Source organism: Alexandromys fortis, unplaced genomic scaffold (assembly GCF_014885135.2).
Source record: "Alexandromys fortis isolate MF-2015 unplaced genomic scaffold, M_Fortis_MF-2015_v1.1 scaffold_1, whole genome shotgun sequence".
NCBI lineage: Eukaryota > Metazoa > Chordata > Mammalia > Rodentia > Cricetidae > Alexandromys > Alexandromys fortis.
In genome coordinates this window covers 11,998,023-12,022,847 of record NW_026067927.1, presented here as the reverse complement: position 1 = coordinate 12,022,847, position 24,825 = coordinate 11,998,023, and the positions used below count along the sequence as shown (strand labels likewise).

At 42.3% G+C, this 24,825-nt stretch overlaps 1 protein-coding gene across 2 annotated transcripts in view; it reads left to right on the top strand.

Moving 5' to 3' along the window:
* Positions 1-2,345: 2,345 nt before the first annotated feature.
* Positions 2,346-24,825, top strand: part of Cyb5b (cytochrome b5 type B) — a 45,401-nt gene continuing 22,921 nt past the window's right edge. Inside the window, exons 1-3 of one of the 2 annotated variants that reach the window (XM_050143882.1) lie at positions 2,346-2,597; positions 24,124-24,252; positions 24,706-24,735. In XM_050143882.1, the coding sequence (XP_049999839.1) occupies positions 2,436-2,597; positions 24,124-24,252; positions 24,706-24,735 (321 nt within the window). In that variant the 5' untranslated portion in view covers positions 2,346-2,435. The remainder of the gene's footprint in view (positions 2,598-24,123; positions 24,253-24,705; positions 24,736-24,825) is intronic. The other variant, XM_050143883.1, reaches the window with a different exon arrangement.

Here is a 24,825-nt window from a genome sequence, read left to right as displayed (position 1 = left end):
ACCAAACCAACCAACCAACCACCCAAAACTCCCAAAACCAAAATAAAAGATGGGACCAGAAAGCTGCAGAGAGATGGCTGAGCTTGTAAAAGTGCTTACCACTGAGATTGATGATTTGAGTTTGGTCTTTGGAGCCTGTGTGGTAGAAGCAAAAACTGACTACAACTTGTCCTCTGACTGCCACAGGCAGCCCCCACCAATAAGAAAAGTGAAAAAAGTCACAAATGGGGCTCAACGGGTAAGAAGAGGTCTTGCTGAGCAAATGTGAGGGCTTAAGTTGAAGTCCCCATACCCACATTAAAAGCCGGGCGGGCCCCCATACAACTGCAGTTTCAGTTCTGGGTTGGAGTTGGTAGAGGCAGGCCAGTCCTGGGAGCTTGCTGACGACAACAAGCTCCAAGTTCACTAGGAGACCTTCTCTCAAGGGAGCATGTAGGGGAATGTAGAAGCCATCTGTCAAACTCCTCCAGTTTCCATATGCATGCATAGGCATGCATGCGTGGGCGTACACGCACGTTTGTAAACCACCTACCCACAAACTAAGAAAAGTAAAATCAAAACACAACAAAGAGCATTGCCTCTTATGTTGACCTTCTCCCTCAAACCCCATTAATTAAAATTTGTGTAGTATGTTTTCAGAAAAAAAAAAAAACAAGCCCTGAAATGCATCTAAATGTTTGAATTTAGTGGTTGTGGAAGTGGAGGTCTAGGGAGGGAGAACCTTAAATGAAGAATTGGCCTTCCTCAGACTGGCCTGTGCGCATGTCAATAGGGCATTTTCTTGATTGCTGGCTGGTTGATGGAGGAGGGCCCGTGCCGTGGTGGGCTGCACCATCTCTGGGCATGTGGGCCTGGGCTACACAGCAAAGGTAGCTCAACAAGAGCCTGGAAGCAAGTCAGCAAGCAGCAGGTCCTCTGGTCTGTGCTTCAGGTCCTTCTTTGAGTTCCTGACTTCCCTGGACGATGGCTTTTTTTTTTTTTTAATGTTTATTTATTATGTATACAATATTCTTTCTGTGTGTATGCCTGCAGGCCAGAAGAGGGCACCAGACCCCATTACAGATAGTTGTGAGCCACCATGTGGTTGCTGGGAATTGAACTCAGGACCTTTGGAAGAGCAGGCAATGCTCTTAACCTCTGAGCCTTCTCTCCAGCCCCCTGGGCGATGGCTTTTAACCTATAAACCAAATAAGCCCTTCCCTCCCCAAGCTAGCTTTGGTCAGTATTTTATGACGGCCATCAGAGCAGACTACAGCCCAGAGTTTATGTAATTAGGAAGTAGGAAAGTGGACGTGACGCATGATGACACATATTCTTAACCCAGCGCCTGGGAGGCAGAGGCATGTGGAGCTCTTTGAGTTCCAGGCCAGCCAGGCTTACATAGTGACATATGTCAAAATAAATAGGTAATTGAGTAAAATATTAGTGAAAGAGATTGCAAATAGGTTATGGACAGTCTCGAGGGGTAGGCTGTAAAGTGATACAATCAAAACATTTCAGGATGATCAGCCTATTAGATCTTTTTATTGTTTTTATTGAGCTATACAATTTTCTCCACTCCCCTCTTTTTCTCTCCCCTCCCCTTCTACCCTCTTCCATAGTCCCCATGCTCCCAATTTACTCAGTAGCTCTTTTCCTACTTCCCACATAGATTAGATCCACGTATGTCTCTCTTGGGGTCCTCTTTATTGTCCAGGTTCTCTGGGATTGTGGATCGTACAGCCGATTAGTTTTAAAGGCGACTCAAGATAAGAGGCTCACAACCCTGAACTTGAACTTGGCGTTCCGAAATACCTAGACGTCTAGCAGGGGTCATCTGGAGTAAGTGCCATTTTAGGTCCTTTAGAAACTAGAAGTCTAGACAGGCCGTGGTCACTGAAGGGGTCACTGATTAGAGATCACTTTGTCATTTGTGGAGGAAACTTGGGGTACAGCCCTGGTATCCAAAGCCTGCTGCACTTGGCGACGGCTGTGTGCTCAGACCTTTCCCTTTTAGTGTGTCAAGCGTCTCCACAAGGAAGGCAGAGGTCATCACACCCATTTTTATTGTCGAGTCGTTTGGAGCTTAAGGGGAACCAAGAGTCACCGGCTCCCTCCAAATCTGGAGACAGCAAAGCTGGATCACCCCGGGGCTGCAATTCTGGTCGCGAAGATCGAGGGGGGAACAAGCTTCCGGGGACTCGGGGGACCCAGGGTGGAGGGGAGGGAAAAGGGAACGGAATCTTATACTGAGTTGATAGCTGTCACCCGGCAACGTTTAGGCGCGGGTCCAAAATCACGGTATCTGATTGGCAAGGTTGGAGGGGCTGGACAGAGCTGATTGGTTAGCTGGGCGTCGGACCCGGTTACGGAAGCCGGCGAGGGCCTTGCGCGGGCCAGGCCTGAAGGAAGTTAGCCGGCGAACCCCGGATAGCGGTGGACAGGGACCCGGACCCATGGCGACCCCGGAGGCCGGCGGCAGCGGCGGGAATGACGAGGGCTGCGACCCCTCCGTCACCTACTACCGACTGGAGGAGGTGGCGAAGCGAAACACCGCGGAGGAGACGTGGATGGTGATCCACGGGCGAGTCTACGATATCACCCGCTTCCTTAGCGAGGTGCGGGTCTGGGAGGCGGGAGGCCGCGGCGGGCGGCCGGGGTGAGGGCTGGGGGCCACGCGCCGCCGTCGCGCGCCGGGCAGGGACCGCGACCCTCGGGGGGACCTCCTGGGAGGCGGGAGCGGGCTCAGTCTCGGGCGGCAGGGAGCACTTGCAGTCTGCGAGAGCACGTGCCAGGACATCGACCCGTTTTCCAGCAAGAGACACTGAGGCTCGCAGAGGCCGAGAACTCCCAAGGTCACACTGAACGACCTAATCCCCTTGTACCCATTTCAGAACGGCCCCTAACTTTCCAGAAAGTATGCCTTAGGAAACAATGCCTCTGGGGCTTTTATTTTCATGAGGAGAAGCTGAGATTGTTTTTTAATTAAAAAAATAGAATTATGTCTGTATCGAGGGCTTGTTCGCCTGCATTTCGGTGCATGCGGAGGCCAGAGGTCCAAACCCCAGGAGCTGGAGTAACTGGAAGTTGTGAGCCTCCTGATGTGCCTTCTGGGTACTGAGTTTGGATCCTTGAGAGAGCAGTTTCTGCTCGTAACCAGTGAGCATTCTCTCCAGCGGAGCAGAGAGTTCCTGACTAGTCAGTTAATTTTTGTTGCTGTTAAAGACAAGGTCTCATGGTATATCCTTGTCTGTCCTGGAACTGCAAATGTAGACCAGGCTGGCCTCAAATTCAGGGAAATCTGCCTGCCTCTGCTTCCTGAGTCCTGGCTTAAAGGATGGTGGCCTGATTTTTTTTTTTAAATCTTTTCCACTCCTATTTTGAGTTGACCTAGAAGCTATGATTTTCCCCCTTTTGCCATTGACCGTCTATGCTCTCATTTTTTTTTTTTTTTTTAAGATTTTTAAGGTTTGGGGGATTGAACTTTGGCCTTGACCATATTAGGCAAGTGTTCTACCATTAAGCTAAATCTCTGATCCCCAGCCCTTTTTCTTAGCTCTTCAGATCAAATCTCATTACCCAAGATCTCTTTGTGACTGTTGTACAACAGATAATTTTTTCTTCTTGCTGAGACAGTGTCTGACGCGACCCCGACTGGTTTTCATCTCAGCCATGTAGACCTTGAACTTGTAATCCCCATGTGTGTCACGCTAGGGATCCAGTCCTTCATGCTTGTCAGGCGCTCTGTCCGCTGAATTTTATCTATAGTCTTAGGTTTGACAGGCCGTCAGCCATGTAATCACCTCCGAGGGAATGGCATTTTCATTCCTCAGAACTGTCCCCTCTTGTTCCTTTGCTGTCATTCCCAATCTCAGGGAACCAGTGATGAGCCGTCACTAAAGATGAGCTGGAAGCTTTGATTTGTGTGCTCATTTTATTCTTCTTCTTTTTTTTTTTTAATAAAATAATACACTTATGGTTGGTAGCTATTTTATGTTTTTGTGTGTGGTGTTGGAGATGGCTTTTGTAGGCCCAGCACATGCCAGGCAACCCTGCCTCTGGACTGTTTTCCAAGAGCCACACCTTCCTTCCAGTCTCAGCATGAAGTTTGCAAAGAGGACATTATGCTAATGAGTAGCTAGAGATGACATCTGGTAGGCAAGGCTTCCCTTGAAGCTTGAGATATAGATTTTTATCAGCAGTTAGCTGTTTTTTTGTTGTCTTTTTTTTTTTGGTTTTTTGAGACAGGGTTTCTCTCTAGCTTTGGGGTCTGTCCTGGAACTAGCTCTTTTTTTTTTTTTAAATTTTTTTTTATTTTTATTTTTTTTTTTGTTTTTCGAGACAGGGTTTCTCTGTGGCTTTGGAGCCTGTCCTGGAACTAGCTCTTGTAGACCAGGCTGGCCTCGAACTCACAGAGATCCTCCTGCCTCCGCCTCCCGAGTGCTGAGATTAAAGGCATGCGTCACCACCGCCTGGCGTGTTTTTTTTTTTTTTTTAAAACAGGGTCTTACCTGTATCCCAAGCTGGCTTTATGGTGCCCAGACTGGCCTTGAATTTGAATTTTTGCCATCTTCCTGTGTCAGCTTCCTGAGTGCTGAGATGATAGGCTTGAACTGCCATGCTCAGCCTGCAGTCAGCTGTTCCTGGCTAACCTTTTCCATCATAATCTCTATCCCTGTTTTGTTCATTCCAAGCTTGCTCATTCATCTCCTTAGGCAAATATTAAACCTGTAGTTGGTGCCAGATTCTGTTTTAGCAACTAAGGATCCAGTAGTCGGTACACATCTGTGCCATCTAGAGTCTGCAATGCCTGGGAAGCCGACAGTAAGCAGAGTGAATGAATGAGTTGTAACCCATGGTTAGATAGTAGAGAGGTGCTAAGAAGGAGGGTGCTGTAAGCTGTGTGTGCTTAGACAGTGGAGACGAGGGCTTGACATTTTTGGTATGAAGGCCAGAGGTAGTGTCATCAAGGTGAGTCAAGGCCAGGAGTGCAGTGAGGGCGAGAGCTAGACGACGTCTACAGGGAGAGCATTCTCTTGAGGTAGGACTATGTCTGGTATGTTTGGGGACAGTCAGTGAGGCTACAGTGGTTGGATGATTAGTGGGCTGATCATATTCCAGCTTTGATGGTCTTAGAATGAAGTTTGATTTTTGTTCTGAGATGAGAAATCATTGGAGAAGAAGCGAGATATAATGCAAGTTAATTGGGCCATTCTGACAGGTCTGTTGAGAAAGCAGCGCTGGAGGACAAAGGTAGGATTGAGAGGCATAGTTAAGGAAGATGTTGTAATTAAGACAAGGAGCACACTAGGACCAGAGTAGTGGTGATAAGGAAAATGAGAATTACATGCTGGGTGGAGGCTCACGCTTTTATTCCCAGAACTTGGAAGGCAGAGGCAGGTACATCTATGAGTTCAAGACAGAGCTAGTTCTAGGACAGCCAGAGCTGTTACACAGAGAAACCCTGTCTTGAAAAAACCTAAGAAAGAAAGAAAAAAGAAAAAGGGTAAAATGGCCAGAGAACTATGCAGAATCCAGGAAATCTGTCTTGGTAGGTAACTCACACCAGGTGCCTGTGGAGGCTAGGTGTTGGATCTCCTTGAACTAGAGTTACAGGCAGTGAAGAGCCACCTGATGTGGGTGCTGTGAACCTAACTTGAATCCTCTGTAAGCCTTTACAATTAATCAGTGAGCCATCTCTTCATCCCCTGCATTGCTTTTTTGTTTTGCTTGCTTTTTGTTTTGTTGTTTTGAGACAGGGTTTCACTATGAAGCATTGGCTGATCTGAAACTCACTATGTAGATCAGGCTGGCCTTGAACTCACAGAAATCACCCTTTCTCTGCCTCCCCAGTACTAGAATTAAAGGTATGCACCACCAGCCTGGCCCATGCATTTAAAAAAATTTTTTTTTATTTAACTTTATTTTATGTGTGTTGGTATGAAGGTGTCAGACCCCCTGGTACTGGAGTTACAGACAGTTGTGAGCTGCCATGTGGGTGCTGGGAATTCAACCTGGATCCTCTGGAAGAAGCAGTTAGTGCTCTAAACCACTGAGCCATCTCCCCAGCCCCATGCATTTGTTTTTTAACCTGTGTATCTGTTTTAGTTACTGTTCTGTTGCTGTGAAGAGATATCATGACTAAGGCTACTTATAAAAAAGTCTTTAATTGGAAGTTTGCTTACAGTTTTGGAGGCTGAGTCCATGAACATCATGATGAGGAATGACATAGGAGCACTAGCTGATCCACAAGTTGCAGGCAGAAAAAGAGCAAGACAGGGCCTTGTGTGGGTTTTTGAAACCTCAAAGCCCACTCCCAGTCACATACCTTCTCCAACAAGGCCACACGTGCTCCAACAAGGCTATACCTCCTAATCCTTCCCAGATAGTTCCGCTAACTGGCAACTAAGAATGCATTCACATTAATGAGTGTTGTGTGTGTGGGGGTGGCATTCTCTTTCAAACCACACAGTAGCTCAAGGACTTTTCCATATCAACACTTGGATTAGTTTTTGTTGGAGAGGATTTGTTGTAGATAACCTAATTAATGTAGGCAGTTTCCTGTTGATAAACATTTGGCGTGTATGTATTAGTATCTAGTTTTCAAATTCTAACCCCAGGTCAATTTTGTTGACATCTTATATATAGGCAATGAAGTATACAGATATATATATATACATTTGTAACCACCAAAAATCAAGAATATTTCTACCATTTCTAGTGTAGCCGTTGATTTGATTTCTAATGTAGAATAGTGTATGTCTCTCACATCTTTTATCTGTTCTTTTTTTTTCTTTGTATGGATATGCTGTTTACCTGTTGATGGACATTTGGGTAGTTCTAGTTTTTGACCATTATGACTAAAGCTGCTATGAATTTTCATGCACAAATCTCTTTGTAGACATAAATTTCTATTCGTATACGTAGTAGTATGTAGCATGAATTCTAATTATTCTTAATAATAAAAACTTAGAGTTAGCTATGGGGGGTGAAAAGCTGAAGGATCAGAAAAGCAGAGCGGCCAGCCACTAGAATTCTTACCTCTACCAATGCTCAGACCAAGGAGCTATCCTGTCCCCAGACTACCTCCTCAGCCTGCATCCTCAGACTGACTGCCTAGACTGCAACCCCAGACTGCATTGAGCTCCTGTCTCCTTTTGCCTTATATTCCTCTCTCCACCCAGCCATATCCCTTCCTGTCTCCACCTCTCTAGTGCTGGGGTTAAAGGTATACACCACCACTGCATGGCATCTAGTGACTTAGCTCTGCAAGCTTTATTTGTTAAATCACAAACCAAATATCACACAGTAGTAAAGTTGGTAAGAGTGAAGCAATATAGCTGTAAATTTGTAGGCAGTGGTCAGTGCTTCTCTCAGCGTTCACATCATTTTGTGTTCTTTAACATTTGCTTGTCTTTGCTGACACGTAAATCATTTTACTTTCAGCTGTTCTGATGGGTAAGCAGTGGTATATAGTTTTGACTTCCCTGATGACTCATGACCTTTGGTGCTGTTTCATGGGCTTTATGCTGTGGGACAATGGTCTGTACCCTGCCACTTGTATATTAAATAAACCCTGATTGACTAGTAGCCAGGCAGGAAGTAGAGGCGGGGCAACAAGAATTCTGGGAAGAGGGAAGTTTCAATCTGCAGTCATCACCCAGACAGAGAGGAAGCCTGACATGGAGCAAGCAAGATGTGACTGCCTTGCTGAAAAAGGTATCAAGACATGTGGCTAACACAGACAAGAATAATGGGCTAATTTAAGATGTAAGAATTAGTTAATAATAAGAGCCTGAGATAGTAGGCCAATTAGTTTATAATTAATGTAGACCTGTGTGTTTATTTGAGACTAAATGGCTATGGGACATGATGTGTTGTAGCAGGGAGCTGCTTGTTCATCCTGGCTGTCTAGAACCGAAATAATCACACAGAAACTGTATTAATTAAATCACTGCCTGGCCCATTAGCTTCTTATTGGCTAACTCTTACATATTAATTTAACCCATATCTATTAATCTGTATATCGTCAAGTGGCAGTGGCTTACTGGGAAAGATTCAACATGTCTGACTCTGGGGGCTTCATGGCGATCCTCTCTCACTGCCCTTCTTTCTCCCAGCATTCAGTTCCATCTTCCCCATCTACCTAAGTTCTGTCCTATCAACAGGCCAAGGCAGTTTCTTTCTTTCTTTCTTTTTTTAAAAAAGATTTATTTATTTATTATGTGTACAACATTCCTTCCATGTCTGCCTGCGGGCCAGAAGAGAGCACCAGATCTCATAAATGGCTGTGTGCCACCATGTGATTGCTGGGAATTGAACTCAGGACCTCTGGAAGAGCAGTCAGTGCTCTTAACCTCTGAGCCATCTCTCCAGCCCCGGCAGTTTCTTTATTAACCAATGAAAGCAACACACAGACAGAAGGACCTTTTTTTTTTTTTTTTTTTTTTTTTTTTATTTTTTTTTAATGTTTTTTTTATAAGAACCTGGAGGGACAGCCGTGGGTGCTGGGAACCGAACTCTTATATTTTTGGTTGTGAGCCTAGCCTTTAACGGCTGAGCCATCCCTCCAGGCCCAGAAGGACCTTTTGCACCACTGATGGGACAGACACCTAGTCAGCAGGCTTTATGGCCGTCTTTTTGTAAGATACCTTTTCAGTCTTACATACTTTTTTTCACTTTTTGTTTTGTTTCATTTCCAACAGGGTCTCATTGTATCCCTGGTTGGCCGGTCCTCCTGCCTTTGCCTAAATAATGCTGGGATTAAAGAAATGGGCTGCCATGCCTGTCCATAATTTTTTTCCCCCTGAGATAAGGTTTTTCTAAGTTACCTAGGGTGGTCTTGAACTTCCTATGTAGTCTAGGCTGGCCTCAAACTCAGTCCTCATTCTCAGTCTTCTAAGTGTTGGAATTGCAAGTGTGTATCATCATGCCCAGCTTTTTTTTTTTTAAATTAAAAATGTTTATTAAGTTTTTACTGTTGTATGTGTGTATGTGTGTGTGTATGCATGGGAGTTAGTTACATATCATAAACTGTTGTTTTTACCTGAAAGCATTTTTTTCTAATGCTGGAGGCCAACTTTATAGCCCAAATGCCTGGTTCAAGTGTCCTTCTTTACTTCTTACAAGGTATGCAACTTGAGTAAGCAACACTGTAAAGAGCCTTCCTCATCTGTAGGATGGAGGTAGTAGTACCTTCTGTGTAGGGTGGTTTTGACTAGTAATTTAAATAGTGCACATAAAGACTTACAGTACCCAGCATAAAGAGCTTAGTAACTTATGTTTTTTTTGCAAATAAAATAGAATTATGCTACTTCCAACAACATTTATTTATTGGTGGAGAGATCAAACCCGGAACTTCCCATAGTCCATCCACATCTTTGCAATGCTAAGTGACAGATGAAATAGTCTTGAAGTAATTAAAGGTGACTTAGATACCTAGGAGTAGCAGAAAGGAGCTGGCAGTAGTTACTATCATATGTAGGAGACAGTGGCTTTGCCTGAAGCAAGGCAAAGAATATAGTCTCTATTTGGTGTAATTCTAGGAGATCCCCTGAAAACATCAGTTTGACTAATCATTTTTAGTGGATTTTCATAAGGATGGTTAAAAAAAAAAGGTAGCAACAACAAAACACAGTTCAATTGTTACTTAAGTGGTGTGTAGGCATGCATACACACGCACATACACACACATGTGTGTGTTTGTGTTCTGTGTTTCCACAGTAGTTCATGTAAGACGTCCTATCCTAGGGAAAACTGAAATAAGATGAGGCAAAGTTTAATCCCTGGCCCTGCACAGGCAGGGTGACCCAATCAATCAATGGCTTTGTGTTCATTTTATATGTGGTCATAGGCATGCCTGTGCCTTTTGAACAGAATGAGTGTTCCCTGGTCGTCCTGTTTTAGGTGTCATGTTCTGTCTCAGTTACATAGAAGGCTACTGTGGTCCTTATTCCTAAGAGTTTATAGTCTAGTGGTAAAGACAGACATTGAATGAAATGACAATTCTGGGCTCTAGGAGACGGCTCAGCTGGGAGAGCATTTGTGGTGCAAGTCTCACTACCTGAACTCCTGAGACTGACAGGGGAGGAGAACGCAGTTCACAGGGTTGTTCTCTGGCATGTGTGTGCATCACCTACAATAATTAACTAATTGAAATTGTGATATTCCATGAAGATCCCTATCTGTAGCAGCGGTCTGGGGTGGGTAAGGTTATCAGGTTATGTTGGAATTTGTAGACCTGAATTTGGGACTTGGGGTAGGTAGTTTGGTGACCTTGCCAAGTTACACCCTTTGGCATCAGACTTGTTTCCTCTCAACACCCCTGTCTTACCAGTCTCACTCTTAACCCAAGCAGACGCCATCATTTCCCTGCGTCACTCCCTAGCTCTGTTATCTTTCTTTTCCCTGCCACACTTTAATCTTTGTATTTGGCTTTGGTGATATAATGTATTTGGCTAGAGATTGCTCTTTGTCATCCAGCCTAATTTTTGCAGCTTCCTCAAGCTAATGTTTCTCAGGTCCATTTCCAAGTCAGGTGGTCTCCAGTAGAGTTCCATTTGCCACATTTTTACTGTATCAGAATGGAATTTCCATCCACAGACAACTTGAATCACTTTTTTCCAGCTAGAATTTTATACTGTAATTGTCATTCCTCACATTCTCTTGTCAGTCCATCAGTCCTGTTCTTTCCATAGACCTAATAATCTGGAATAAATTTCCATTAGTAATTTGTTCTTTTATTTCTCTTCTAAAGCATAGATTTTTCTGTCCTCTACCAGTAGTATTTAGTAGACTAATTGAATTTAGACTAATTCTGCTTCATATCACATAGTCTTTGGTGTTGATGAATTTGGTATTAGTTGAACTGACTAAGATCCTTCACAAGAGGATAGTACAAAGTTTTCTCATAGTTATACAGTGTTTTATTTGATTATTTTTGCTTGAGTGGGGCAAAAACATATAGACCACACAGTCAATTGTTACTTCTTTTTTGTTAGTTTATATAGTAACTTACGTGAGATTTAAATGCAAGCCATCTGTGGTATCACTTATCTGAAATTCCTGTACCTATTAAGCTGGATTGGGAAATTCTTGAGTTTGAGAACTGTCTGAACTATAATAAAACCCCAAAACTAATCACACAAGAGATTTGTGCTAAAGAAAGTGGGCATTATGTATTGTATAATACCAGGTTTTTACTCAATCGAAGTAGGTGGAAATCTTACTTGTTTTTTTCAGTGTAGAGACTGAACTGGGGACCTTAGGTTTGCTAGGCAAACACTCTATGATTGAACTATATGTATCTATCTCTAGCTCCTGTGTATATGATTTGTTCGTTTTGTGTATATATGTGTATCTGTGCACTTGAGTGCAAGAGCCAGTAGAGGCTGGAATAGGGTGGGTCTCTTGGATCTGTACTTATAAGTAGTCATAAGTGCTCCTTGTGGGTGCTGGGAACCAAAGAGTCCTCCTCAAGAGCAGTAAGTGCTTTTAATTGTGGAGGCATCTCTCCAGCTCCTTGTGAGTTTTGTTGTTACTGAGTTATGTTTTGTCGTATTTTTGCTATGCTAAGAATCAGATCTGTGTGTTTGATAAGCACACTGCCGCTTTCTAGGCCAAGGAAGAAATCTTTTATTGTCCAGTAGACTTAATTATTATAGACTTAATTATTATAGATTACTGAGGCTAGCCCCACTCTCCTGTCTTATTTGGCTGTGATTTAGACAAAAGCAAATTTGGGGCTTATGTTAACTGTTGGTATGTAAATTAAGCTTCTGTTTTATAACAGTAAGTGCATATGTTTATTTATATGTACATCTATGTAAAACTATCTTTACCTTTTTTACTTTTGCAATGTTTAAGATTGACTCATCTATACCCTTAGCTTTTTCCTTTTCTCTTTTTTTTTTTTCTTTCCCCAAGACAGGGTTTCTTTGGCTGTCCTGAAACTCACTTTATAGACCAGGCTGGCCTTGAATCCACAGATTCACCTGCCCCTACCCCCTACTTCTGGGATTAAAGGCATGCACCACCACTGCCAGGCTTGAGACAGGGTTTCTTTATGTAGCCATGGCCGTCTGAAACTCACTCAAACTGAGGGATATGCCTGCCTCTACTTTCTGAGTGTTGGGAGTTGAGGGCCACCCCAACCCTGGTTTTAACTTTCCATTTTAACCATTTTTACCTGTACAAACCATTTACTGTATTGTGTAGCTATCACTGCAGTCTTGTTTCCAAAGCTTTTCATCACATTGAACAAAAACTCTGTGAGCACAAAGAAACAACGCTCCGTTCTACTCTCCAAATTCATGGTAATCTCCAGTCATGTCTATGAATCATTCTGTTTTATGTAAGTTGAATCATAATGCCTTTTGTACCTGTCTTCCTTAACTTACTCTTTGCTTTTTAATTTATATGTTTACTTATATGTGGGTGGATGGATGGGTAGGTGAGCTATACCACAGTGACATGTGAAGGTCAGAGGAAGAACTTTCTGGAGTCACTTCTTCCACCTTTCTGGTGATCATGGACTCAGGTCATTAAATTTGACAGCAAGGACCATCACCCACTGAGCCATCTCATCAGCCCTTTATGCTTTGAGTGAAAAGCATTCTTATTGTGATAAATTTCTCCATGTAACATTTACCATTGTAACTATTTTTAAGTATATAGTTTGGCATTAAGTATGTTCACATGTTTTTGCAACTATAACCATCATCCGTCTTCAGAGCTTTCTCATTCCAAACTGAAACTGTACCCATTAAGCAACAATTCCCCAATGTTCCTAGCCTCAGTACTGTTCTGATTTCTGCACTATGAATTTTACCCTTAAAAATGGGATCATATAAGTCAACTGTGCTGGTTCATGCCTATGATTCCAGTACTCAGGGGCTGAGGCAAGAGGATTACTATAAATTCAAGGCCAACCTGAGTTTCCGTGGTTATGGTTGAACTTAGGTAGAAGGATTAGGTAGTAATCCTTCTAGATGCTATTAAGTAGAATTTCTTTCTTTTCTTTCCTCTCTCTCCCTCCCATTCTTTCCCTCTCTTTCTTTTGGGGGTGCGGATCATTCATTGCTGGTTTATGGAAACACTTTTTTGAGCTTATTCAACAAAACTTTGCTGACTTAGTGAGCTGTTTATATCTTTCTTGTAGATGGTTTGAACTCTTCTGTTTCTCCTTTTCTCTTTCTTCCTTTCGTTCTTACTTGGATCTGTTTGTCTAAGTGTCTTGGCTAGAACTTTAAGTACAGTACTGAACAGCAGTCTTGAACTGGCATCTCATCTTGTTACTGATTAAAGAACAGTCTTTTACTTTTGAGTATTTTGTATGTTTTTTATAAGTGCTTTTTATTATATTGCTGAAGTTTCCTTTCTAGTTTTCTAGGTTTTTTGTCAGGGTGTTGAACTTTGTCAAATGCTTTCTTCTGTCACTAGATTATTGGGTTGTCTTTCTCTTCTTTCAGTGAATGGGGTGTGGTACATTGATACATTTTATTTTTCTTTAGAAATTTTATTATGATTACAGGTGGTGGTGCACGCCTTTAATCCCAGCATTTGGGAGGCAGAGGCAGACAAATCTTTGTGAGTTTGAGGCCAGCCTGTTCTACAAGAGCTAGTTCCAGGATAGGCTCTAAACCTACAGAGAAACCCTTTCTCAAAAAACCAAGCAAGCAAGCAAGTAAGCAAGCAAGCAAGCAAACAAAAAACAAAGAAAAACCAACCAACCAAAAAAAGACATTTTATTATGATTAAATATTTTATTTATTTAAAATGTGTTTGTTCACATGGACATGCCGTAACACATATGTAGAAGTCAGCAGATGACTTTTAGGAATCTGTTCTCTCCTTCTACTATGTGGGTCATGGGAAATGAACTCAGGTCATTGGGTTTGATGAGCATCTGAGCCATTGTGAAGGCCCTACCTTGTGTTTTGAGACAGTCACTGAACAGAATCCTCATGTCTGCTTTCCCTACTCTTGAATTACAAGCAAATGCCACGGTGCTGAGCTTTTCACATGGGTGAGTCTGCATCTGGAAAGCACTTTACTAACTGAGCAATCTCCCCAGTCCACACTGATGGTAAAAAAAAAAAATCAACCCAGAGAGTTGGATATGGTGATGCACACCTGTTAACCCAATGCTAGGGAGGCAGAAGCAGGCATGTCTCTGTGAGTTCTAGGCCAGCCTGGTCTGCAGAGGTCCAGGACAGCCAGGACTATACAGAGAGACCCTGCTTCAAAAAACAAAGCAAAATAAAAGAAATCAACTTTTTTTTAAAAAAGAATCCTTTTGTTGCTTTTTATTTTCTTTTTTAAAGATTTTTTTTTGTAAATTTGTACATGAGTATATTATATCAGTTTTATCCCTCAGTCTCTTTCCCCAACTCCTCTCATACCCTTCTTTAGCGTTGCTCATATATACATGCGTTTAGGACTGATACTTGGAACTGAGTAGCCTATCAGGAGGCTCCTCCCTGGAGCAAACTGATTCTTTTCTCAGCAGCTCATCACCTGTAGCTCTTCGTCTGGGAGTGGGGGCTTGTGAAGTTTCCCCCATTCATGTAGGCATGCCATCTGGTCTGGTCATTATATGACTCAGCTTAGGCAACTTTGTTGTTGAGATTTCATGTGTGCAGAGTCCCTGTCTAGCAGCAGGTATCCTGTCTTCTGGCTCATGTAATCTTTCTGGCCTCCTTCCAGGATGTACCCTGAGCCTTAGATGTAGGGTTGTTCAACACAGGGATTTCTGACCTATTAGCATTGGCATTATTTGCCTATAGTCACGTGTGCAAGGATTAAAAATTGAACTTTTGACTGGGTGGTGACACCTTTAATCTCATCACTAAGGAAGCAGAGGTAGGTTAATCTCTGTGAGTTCGAGTTCAAGGCCAGCCTGGTCTACAAAGGGAGTTTCAGGACAGCCAGGGCTACACAGAGAAGCCCTGTCTTGAAAAAGAAAAAAACAAAAACCTTCTCCCTAAGAAAAACAAAAAATGTTGAGCTTTTGACTTTGAACTGCCTTCATTGGCTTTCCTGGGAACAGGGTGAGTAAAACTTTTGTTTTGGGTATCACATTGCAAGCTTGAAAGTGGTAAGAGCTTTAAATGCCATGGGTCATGTATGGGGCAAATATTGAGTAATAAAAAATCCTGGATCTGGCTTAAGCCTCGCTTTGGTTTGCTCTTGAGCTGAATATGTTATTACACAACTTGTGGCTCCCCACAGAACATCGTTTTTACTCAGAAAGGCTGAGAATAATTTATCCTACCCTCTTTAAGTTGAGAACTGATTTTCTTTCTTGATTCAACAAATGAAGGAGAGTATGGAGTTGTAAAGAAGAACATTTTTGTTTTATTTTGGGACAGGGCATCATTGTGTAGCCCTGTCTGTCCTGGAACTCAATATAGATCAGGCTGGCCGTGAGCTCACAGATCCACTTGCCTCTGTTTCTCTGAGTGCTGGGGTGTTTGTTATAAGTCTCAATGTGTTACCTAACACCAGGCTGGTCTTGAACTGGTAGGCTCAAGCAATAATCTTCCTGCCTCGGTCTCACGAGAAAGCCCCAACTACAATGTAATTGTCTGTAACCCAAGCTGACTGCATACTTGCTGTGAGGATGACTTTGAACTCCAGGTCCTGCTTTCACATCAGAAGTATCAGTATTGCATGTGTGTACCATTGTGTTCAGTTACCAAAGCCTTTTTTTTTTTTTAAAAAAAAGTAAACACTGAGTGTCTCCTATAATTGTTAAATATTGTGTAGTATATTATTGAGTTGCAGCTGTTTGTCCTCATGACTGGATGGCCAACTGGGAAGTAGCTCCCTGCCAGTGTCCTTTGTAGTAGGAGGGCGCTTGTTTGTTCTCAGCTGCTTAGCCCCGAAATAATCTCACAGAAATCATATTATTTGCAATACTGTTTGGCCAATACCTTAAGCATATTTCTGGCTGACTCATATCTTAAATGAACTCATCTCCATTAATCTGTGTATTGCCACGAGGCTGTGTCTTACCTGGGCTACATGGCTTCTCCATAACTCCATCTTCTTTCTCCCAGCATTCAGTTTAGTTTTCCCCACCTAGCTAAGTTCTGCCCTGCTATAAGCCAAGCAGTTTCTTTAGTAATCAATGGTAATCAGAGCATAAAGAGGGGAATCCCACATCACCCCTTTAGAGTGATGTGGGATTTTAGACTAGACTTTATCACTAGTCTCAAAAAGCTAAAAATTTGAAGTGTACTTTATACTGAGTGCATATCAGTTTTCAACACTGTAAAGACCAAAAATGTAAGGCCAACCTTTAAGTCACAGATGCTCTCTACACAAAGAGTTAAGATGGGAATTAAAATATTTCACTCTACAAATCACTTGGGACAGCAAGTGGGTAAAGGTACTATAAATAAATCTCTTCCTAAACAGGATATAGTTTAATCCCAGCACTTGGGAGGCAGAGGCAGGTGAATCTCTGTGAGTTCAAAGCCAGCCTGGTCTACATAGTGAGTTTCAGGACAGCCAGAGCTACAAAATAGACCCTATCTCAGAACAATAAACAAACAAAATCTCTCCCTAATTTGGGATCACAAAAGCACTGCTTAGTCTGCATTTATTAGCTAGAATATTTTTTAAACTCTGATGCTTTGCTGACTTTTTTTCTTGAAGACTTTGGTTTTGGTAGTTTAATTACATGGTTTTAGTAGCTATTAGTCATATATAAAATACAAATCAAGTTTACAAGACTGAAATTGTCACATCTATATCTGGCCTCCAGGGTTGTTCCTTATTCCACTCTGTCTCAACGCTTTGCTGCCTTGATTGTCTTTTCAATGAATGAGATAACTGACAATTCTATCTGGAGTGTTACTAGTATAGTAACATGTCTGTAGCCCTCAGCTAATGGGAGTTTTGCATGTTAAATAGCTTTTAATTAGTTTGAATAATGAGGCTTAAATATAGCACAGTTCTAGTATCCTTTTTGTTACAGGCTTTAAGCTGCTAAGAGGTTTGGACTGTCAGAAGCTGTAGTTGACAAAATTGTCAGACTGGGGGAGGGTATCAGCATTCCCTCACAACCTTACACTGAAGTCTGGTGCATAGATGCAGGGTTGTCCTACTGAAAAGAATCAAGTATTATTACCAAACCTTAATGTGGAAGTTTTTGAGGTAGTTGAGTTGCTTTTGAATTTGTAAAATTTATGCAAATAGATGTTTTGCCTGCATGTGTGTCTGTACACCCTTTATGTGTCTGGTGCCAATATAGACCAGAAAGAAGGTGTCAGATCTGGAACTGAAGTTACATACGACTATAAGCTGCCATGTGAGTGCTGGGTATTGAACCCAGGTCCTCTGGAAAAGCAGCCAGTGTTCTTAACTGCTGAGTCATCTTTCTACCCCTAGTAGTTGAGGGTTCTTGAATAATTGAACAACCAATGATGAAGTTAAAATCTCATTTAGAAATTTTTCTTTATTTGGCAATTTAAAATATTTTAAATTAGCATACAAGGTATTATATATCACTATGACATTCTTCTTCTGAAGAAGTAAAAAGAAAAATGAAAGTTGGGCTAGCAAGATGGTTCACTGGGTAAGGGTGCTTACTATGAAGCTTTAGTTCAGTTCCCAGGATCCACATGGTAGGAGAGAACTGACTTTTGCAAGTTGTCCTTGGACTTCCATACAAGTGACTTAAGGTGCTCGCACACACACACAATAAATAAATATATTTTTTATAAGAACAATGAAAGTTTGTGTCAGAAAAGAAATATAGCTGGAGAGGTGACTCAGCATCAATTAAGAGCACTTTCTGTCCTTCCAGAGAACCCAAGTTTGAGTCCCAGATGGTGACTTACAACCCATCTGTAACTCTACTCCAGAGGATCTGATACCTTCCTCTAGTCTCTGCAGGCATGAGGCACATGTGTGGTACTCAGGCATAAATACAGGCACAATATTTGTATACTTTAAAAAAGAAAAGAAGGTACAGGAAGCAAGTGCTACATAGATGTGGCAGCCACCTCAGGTTTTTTATGCTATTGTTCAACGTTGAATCCTCTCTGGTTTCTGCCTCTCTGGCAGTGAAAAGTACTAAAAGGGTTTTAGATACCACGAGCCTCCACAGTGCAAATGTCCTGCCATGTGATGGGCACCTCCTGCATTCTCAGCTCAGGGACTCTCTCCTCTTTTTTAGAGCAGTATTTCAAATTTCTGTCCTTTCTGTGCTTAACTGGGGAGAATGGGAAGTAGAGCAGAGACACTTTTTGTAAGTTACCTCATCTGAACTTGTCTTCACTATCTTAAAAAATATTTATTTTGTGTGTGTGTGTGTGTGTATGTGTGTAAAAATGTGTGAGTACAGGTGTCTGCAAAATCCAGAAGAGGGGGGTCGAATCCCTGAAGTTGCAGGAGGTTGTGAGCCATGCAATGTGGGCACTAGGAACTGAACTCTGGTCCTTTTCAAGAGCAGTTACATGTTCTTAATTTCTTAGCCATCTTTCCACCCCCCTGAGGCTGGTCTTCTGTGGTTGGTTTTTGTTAGTTAGTTAGTTTGTTTGTTTGTTTGACACAGGGTTTCTCTGTATCCCTGAGAGTCCTGGAACTCGATCTGTAGCTCAGGCTGGCCTTGAACTCACAGAGATCCACCTGCCATTGCCTCCTAAGTGCTGGGGTCAAAGGCGTGTGGTGTCACTGCCCAGCACGGTTGGTCTTATTCTTGATAATTGTATCTTTGCCTCTTTAGCCCTGGGTTTGCAGTCATGTGCCACTGTGCCTGGCTTTTTATTCTCACTATTCTAGCCAGGCCACTATTCAGCACTTCTGTATTAATACTTACAATTCTTCTTGCTGTGACGAAAAAACTGGAGCTAGGGAAGGGTTGACTTTCACTCAGAGTTTGAGGGAACATGGTCCATTGTGGCAGGGAAAGCATGATGCCTGAACTGAGAGATGGCTGGTCACATGATGTTTGCCGTCAGGAAGGGAGAGGTGAATGCTGATCTCATCTGACTTTCTCATTTTGTTCTTTTTATTCATTTTGGGGCCACAGCACACAGTAGCATGTCACTCACATTCAGGGTGGATTTTAGGTGAGTTACAGAAACATCCTCACAGGTGTGTCTCTAGGTGAGCCTAAGTCCTGTTAAGCTGACAGTGAAGATTAGCTAGCACAAAGACTGGTAGACAAGAATTGGTTGGGCTAAAATTGAACTTAGTCCCATCTCCCGTAATGTTTGTGTTGGGTGTATGGGACTTACAGCCCTTGAGTCAGGTGGGGGAGGTGCCTTGTACACTGGTCTTAGCTCTTTTTTTCCTTCTCTGACCTCATAAAATAGCTACAGCAAAGTTCACCTGGGAGTCCCACCTGCCCAAGGACCAGGGAACTTCCTGAGATTCTGAGAGTTAGAGTTCTTGGAAAATAACAATAAAGCCTCACGGGAAAGTATGGTAACCTTTGGGTTTTGTTTGTATAAGCCCTTCCAACACGTGTCTCAGCAACACAGCTGCAAAGTGTCTAAATTTGGTCCTGGCCAAATTCCATCTTGGTCAGTATTTATCATTTTTAATAAAAGCTTGCTTAAAATTAGCCAAAATGGTGGAACTGTTTTGTATTCTGGTGAATGTCAGGAGTAACAACAGCTTATTTTTATGCATTGGCAGTCTACAAGTACGCTCTCCAAACCTGTGTACTGAAATTAGGGACTTGTAGCTCTTAATAAGATTTAAGACTGCCTGTACCTGCTACTGGTATTATCAGTTTGTCATCTAGTCTTATTTGTCCGGTTGTATGTGTGGATGGCTTTTAGATTGCTTCTTGAAGATTGCTAAACACTTTAATTACTTGTACTTGATTGTGTAAATTGGGCTTCCATCTAAAATATTCCTTGGAGAAAATGCTATGCTGTGAAACACATTCAAAGAACTCTACCTTGTGTCCAGTCAGTAGACATGTCCAGGTGTTTCCTCTTTTTGATGTCAGCTGCACAGTTCTGAAGATGTATTTTAAAATCTGTAATATAAAAATGCCCAAAGCCTAAAAGCATGCTCAGTGAGTTTTCCCTAAGTTCATACATCCGTGAAACTGCCATCCAAGTTCTGGTAGCCCTCTAGGTGTGTTTCTTCCTAACCAGTATCCCTCCCCCAAAGTGACCACTGTGGTGACTTCTAGCTTTTGCATAATACACTGTGCTGTAAAGCATTCCTTTTGCACACTTACGTATAAATCTTACAGTTATTATGGATTGACTTAGAGATGCCCCCTACAGGCTTAGGACACTTATCTGCCAACTGCTGACACTGTTTTGGGAGGCTGTGAATCTTTTAGGAGGGCGAGCCTAAGCTGACAAAAATAGGCCACTTGCAGTGGGCCTTTTGAAAATTATACGAACCCCTGGTTCCAGTCCTACCCCCTGATCTGTGGAGCAGAGCACTACAGTGTGAATCTGCATCACGTGTCCCTGCTACCCTGCCTTCCTTCTTCTGAAGGACTAGAAAGTCTCTGGAGCAGCCAAAAGAAGTCTCTCCTCCCTGATGTTGTTTCTGTTGTATGTTTTGACCACACTAATACCAAAATAGTTAATATGGTGATTATTGACGAAACCAAAAATTAGAACCTTAACAATCAATCAAGTAGTTTCCAAGTATTCACCAGAGAAGATTGCTGGATCATGGATTTAATCCAATAGAAAGTCTTTGTTAGCTGGACTGCAACTATACTAAGTGCTCGGGATCCCAGTGTAACCCTGAGCCTTTTCGCAATGAATATTTTTAAAAACCATGTCCTGGGTTGACATACTTCAGTTAGCAAGAACAAATAGCCAGGCCCAGGTGGTGGTGGTGATGACCGCCTTTAATCCCAGCAGAGACAGGTGAATCTCTGTGAGTTCGAGGCCAGCCTGGTCTACAGAGCTAGTTCTGGGGCAGCTAGGACTATTACACAGAGAAACCCTGTCTCGAAAAACAAAATAAACAAAACAAAACAAAATAAAAAGGAACAGCTAGCCAGAAGTGGAACTACAGACTCTAAAAAGCAAGGTTAGGACATTTAGGCTTGCCCAAAGTCATGGACTTGGATGGGTTAGGCCTTTGTTTTAGTTTTGGCAGGTAGTGCTGTCTATGTGCTGTTTTACGGCTTGAAGGCACTTCTACCATGGAGTCAGTTGTACTAAGGTCTGGGGCCCTGTTAGAAAATAAGCTTTTACATGTGAGGCATGGTGTCCCGTACTAATCTCAATGATGGGGAGGCAGAGGCAGGCAGATCTCTGAGTTTGAGACCAGCCTGGTGTCTACATTGTGATGTCCAGGACACTGAGGGCTATGTAGAGAACTGAACCTGGGTCCTCTGCAAGAGCAGCAAGTGCACTTAACCACTGAATCCCTTTAAAACTTTTGTTGTTTTTTCAAGACACCTCTAAAACATTTTTAATGGGACTTTTTCATTGTGAATTACCAGCCACACACTTACCATTTCCTGCTTTCTAGTACCAAAGTTCAGAAAGGAACGGTCCTGCTGCATGGCCAGGCTTATGCAGCCTCCCTTTTATTCAGAGACTCCATTTCAAACAGTACTTACCATGTTAAGTGCAACATGGTTTTAATCATGTTTTATTTCTTTTTTAAAAGTTTGTTGTTTATTTTTGAGGTTGTATTTTAATTACAACATTTCTCTATTCAAATCCTCTCATACATTCCTTGCTCTCCTTCAAATTCATGGCCTCTTTTTTAATCAGTTGTTATTGCAGGCATATATGTATTTGTATATTCATATATAATCCTAAAAACAACTTGTCGAGTCTATATAATTTTGCTCGTACATATGTATGTATATATGTATGTGTATGTATGCATGCATGCATATTTTCAGGGCTGACCATTTGGCACTAGACTACTGATTGGGTGCTCTTCCTGGTGGGAATTGCCTCCTCCCCTCCCAGCTCGACTGAGTTGTAAAGGCCATCCTCACAGGGATCCACTTGCCTCTGCCTCCTGAGTGCTGGGGTTAAGGGCGCGTACCACCGAGGCTTTTTATTTTGATACAGGATCTGACAAAGTTGTCCCAGCTGGCTTGAATTTGGGATACCCTCCTCAACCTCTTGTGATGGTAGGATTATTGGCCTGTACCACCAGGCCTGGCAGATCTTACTGTGAACGCCTGTTTGTTGGGATGTGCCGAAAGAGGAACTATCTTCCGTAGTTTCGACATAGAGCAAACTGGGATGCAGTTCCCTCTGCAGTGATTTCATTTTGTCTCCAGACGAAACAGGTGAACAGCACTCTTAACTCCTGCATTAAGATAGCTTAGGTGCTGGGCTCTCCAGGGTGGGCACCTTTGCAGAGACGAAGATAGGAGCTACTCTGATCCTCAGGGAGCTGGCGAGTGACCATGCCTGGCAGGTGATTTTGAGAGGTTTTGTATTTTTCTTGAATTAATCTTTGAAACATTGACACTGCTGAGGTGGTTGGTTGTGTTAAATGTGTGACTGTGTCAAAAAATGTAAATGTCTGCTGAGTATTGATGTCAGGGACTATGAGTGCTAGTTTAGAAAATACAGTTTTGGAATAGGTAATACTTCAGTTTCAGAAGGCATGGAGTTTACCGTGTGCAGCAACCAGAGTCGCTTTCGCATTTCCAGGTATTTGCTTTTTGTTTATTTGTTTTGAGACAGGGCCTCTGTGCAGCTCTGGATGGCCTGGAACTCACTGTGTAGGCCAGGCTGGACTGGAATTCAGAGATCTGCCTCCTGCCTCCCAACTGCTGGGATGAAAAGCGTGCGTCATCATTCTTGGCAGGTGCCAAGTTTTAAAAAATTGTTTATTAATTGTGTGCGTGCATGCTGCCCCAAAGCATGTGTGGAGGGAAGTCAGAGGACACCTTTTGGAAGTTGGTTCTCTTCATACGTTCCAGGGATTGAAATCAGTCTGTCAGGCTTTTTCCTACTGAGCCATCTTCCCCAGTGCCAAGTGTTTGTAGCTATCCTATGTAATAGCAATAGCTGTCAAGATAAGTACTTTCATTATTGTATTTTACAAGTATGGACCCAAAGACATCTCAGTCTTAGTAACATATAATTATAGAATGTGTTTTCCCTACCCTACCTACTTACTTATTTTTTTTTACTTGAAAATAGTTTTTTTAATTATTTATTTATAATGTATACAGTATTCTGGCTGCATGTTTTGCCTGAGCACCAGAAAAGGGCATTAGATCTCATAGTAGATGGCTGTGAGCCACCATGTGGTTGCTGGGGATTGAACTCAGGATCTCAGGAAGAGCAGTCAGTGCTCTTTACCTCATCCCTCCAGCCCCTTGAAAATAGTTTTAAACTTAGAAGTTGCAAGCATCACCATTCAGGAAGCTGAGACAGGAGCATTCATGCATGCACACACATACACAAGAGCAAAGTTTTTTAAAAAAGGAGAAAGAAAGGGAATGGGTAAAGGACATTGCTCAGTTGGGAGAGAGTGCTTGCCTAGCATGCATGAGGCCTGCCTGGGTTCAATGCCTAGCACCTCAGGCCCACGCCTGCAATCCCAGGAAACAGGGAGAGCTGGCTTTTTTTTTTTTTTAATTTATTATTTATACAATATTATGTGTGTATGTCTGCAGGCCAGAAGAGGGCACCAGACCCCATTACAGATGGTTGTGAGCCACCATGTGGTTGCTGGGAATTGAACTCAGGACCTTTGGAAGAGCAGGCAGTGCTCTTAACCTCTGAGCCATCTCTCCAGCCCGAGAGCTGGCTTTTAAGGTTATCCTGGGCTATATATTGAGTTCCAGGTCATCCAAACTACATGGATCCCATCTGAAAAAAGGAGTCAGAGATGAAGGAGGAGGAAGATGAAGAAGAAAGAAAAATGTAAAAAAAATGGAATAAAGAATTCCAGAAATCCTGGAGTTCCCACATGTAGTTTTCATTGTTCTTTTTGTTGTGGTTTTAATGTTAACAAAGGAAATCAATTATTGCTCACTCCATGCATTTTGGGTCAGAATATTGTAGAAAATGGTGCTGTATTCTTCCTGATGCAACCACACAGGTGGCACACAGTGTGTCCCATTAAATAGAGATGGGAAAGGAAGAATGAGGATGGAAAGAAAAACTTCAGTTTGCATTTCAGAGAGAACTGTATTTAGCAAATGCCATTTTATTCTAGCACCCTGGTGGGGAAGAGGTTCTGCTGGAACAAGCTGGTGCTGATGCAACAGAAAGCTTTGAAGATGTTGGCCACTCCCCTGATGCCAGGGAAATGCTAAAGCAGTACTACATTGGTGATGTCCATCCGGTAAGAACTGTCGTATAACTCAGTCACTTGTGCAGAGAAAACTCCTGGACAGTCACTAACAGGCTGGGAGAATGACTTACTCAGAGTAGATGTTTATTCCACCTTGCTCGCATACCTGGTTTGCTGCAGAATCATCAAGCTCTCCTTTGTATCAGTATCAGAAAAGCCAAGGGAAGTGGTTTTTGTCTTTTATTTACTGACTTATGTAATTAATGACATCTGTTCCTAAAATAGTAGTTTGGTTATTCTTGCAAGTCTCTGCTAAAGGTATTATCTATGGGCTTGTAAGTCCTTTGTGCTTGGCATTCTAGTAGCGGATCCTGATATGCTAAAGGGTGGATCTGGGCCCCTTCTTCAGACCCTGAAGTCTCTGAAAGATAGGAACTAACAGAACACATTGCTAGAGTTCATTTAGATCCATCTTCAACATTGTTCTTTCTCTTTTTTAAACAGAGTGACCTTAAACCTAAAGGTGGTAAAAAGGTAAGAAGTTATTACTTTGTCTTGTGTGCTTGTGTGCTTCATGTATTTCTTCCTTTCTTTTTTCTTCTTCCTCTTTTTTTTTTTTTTTTT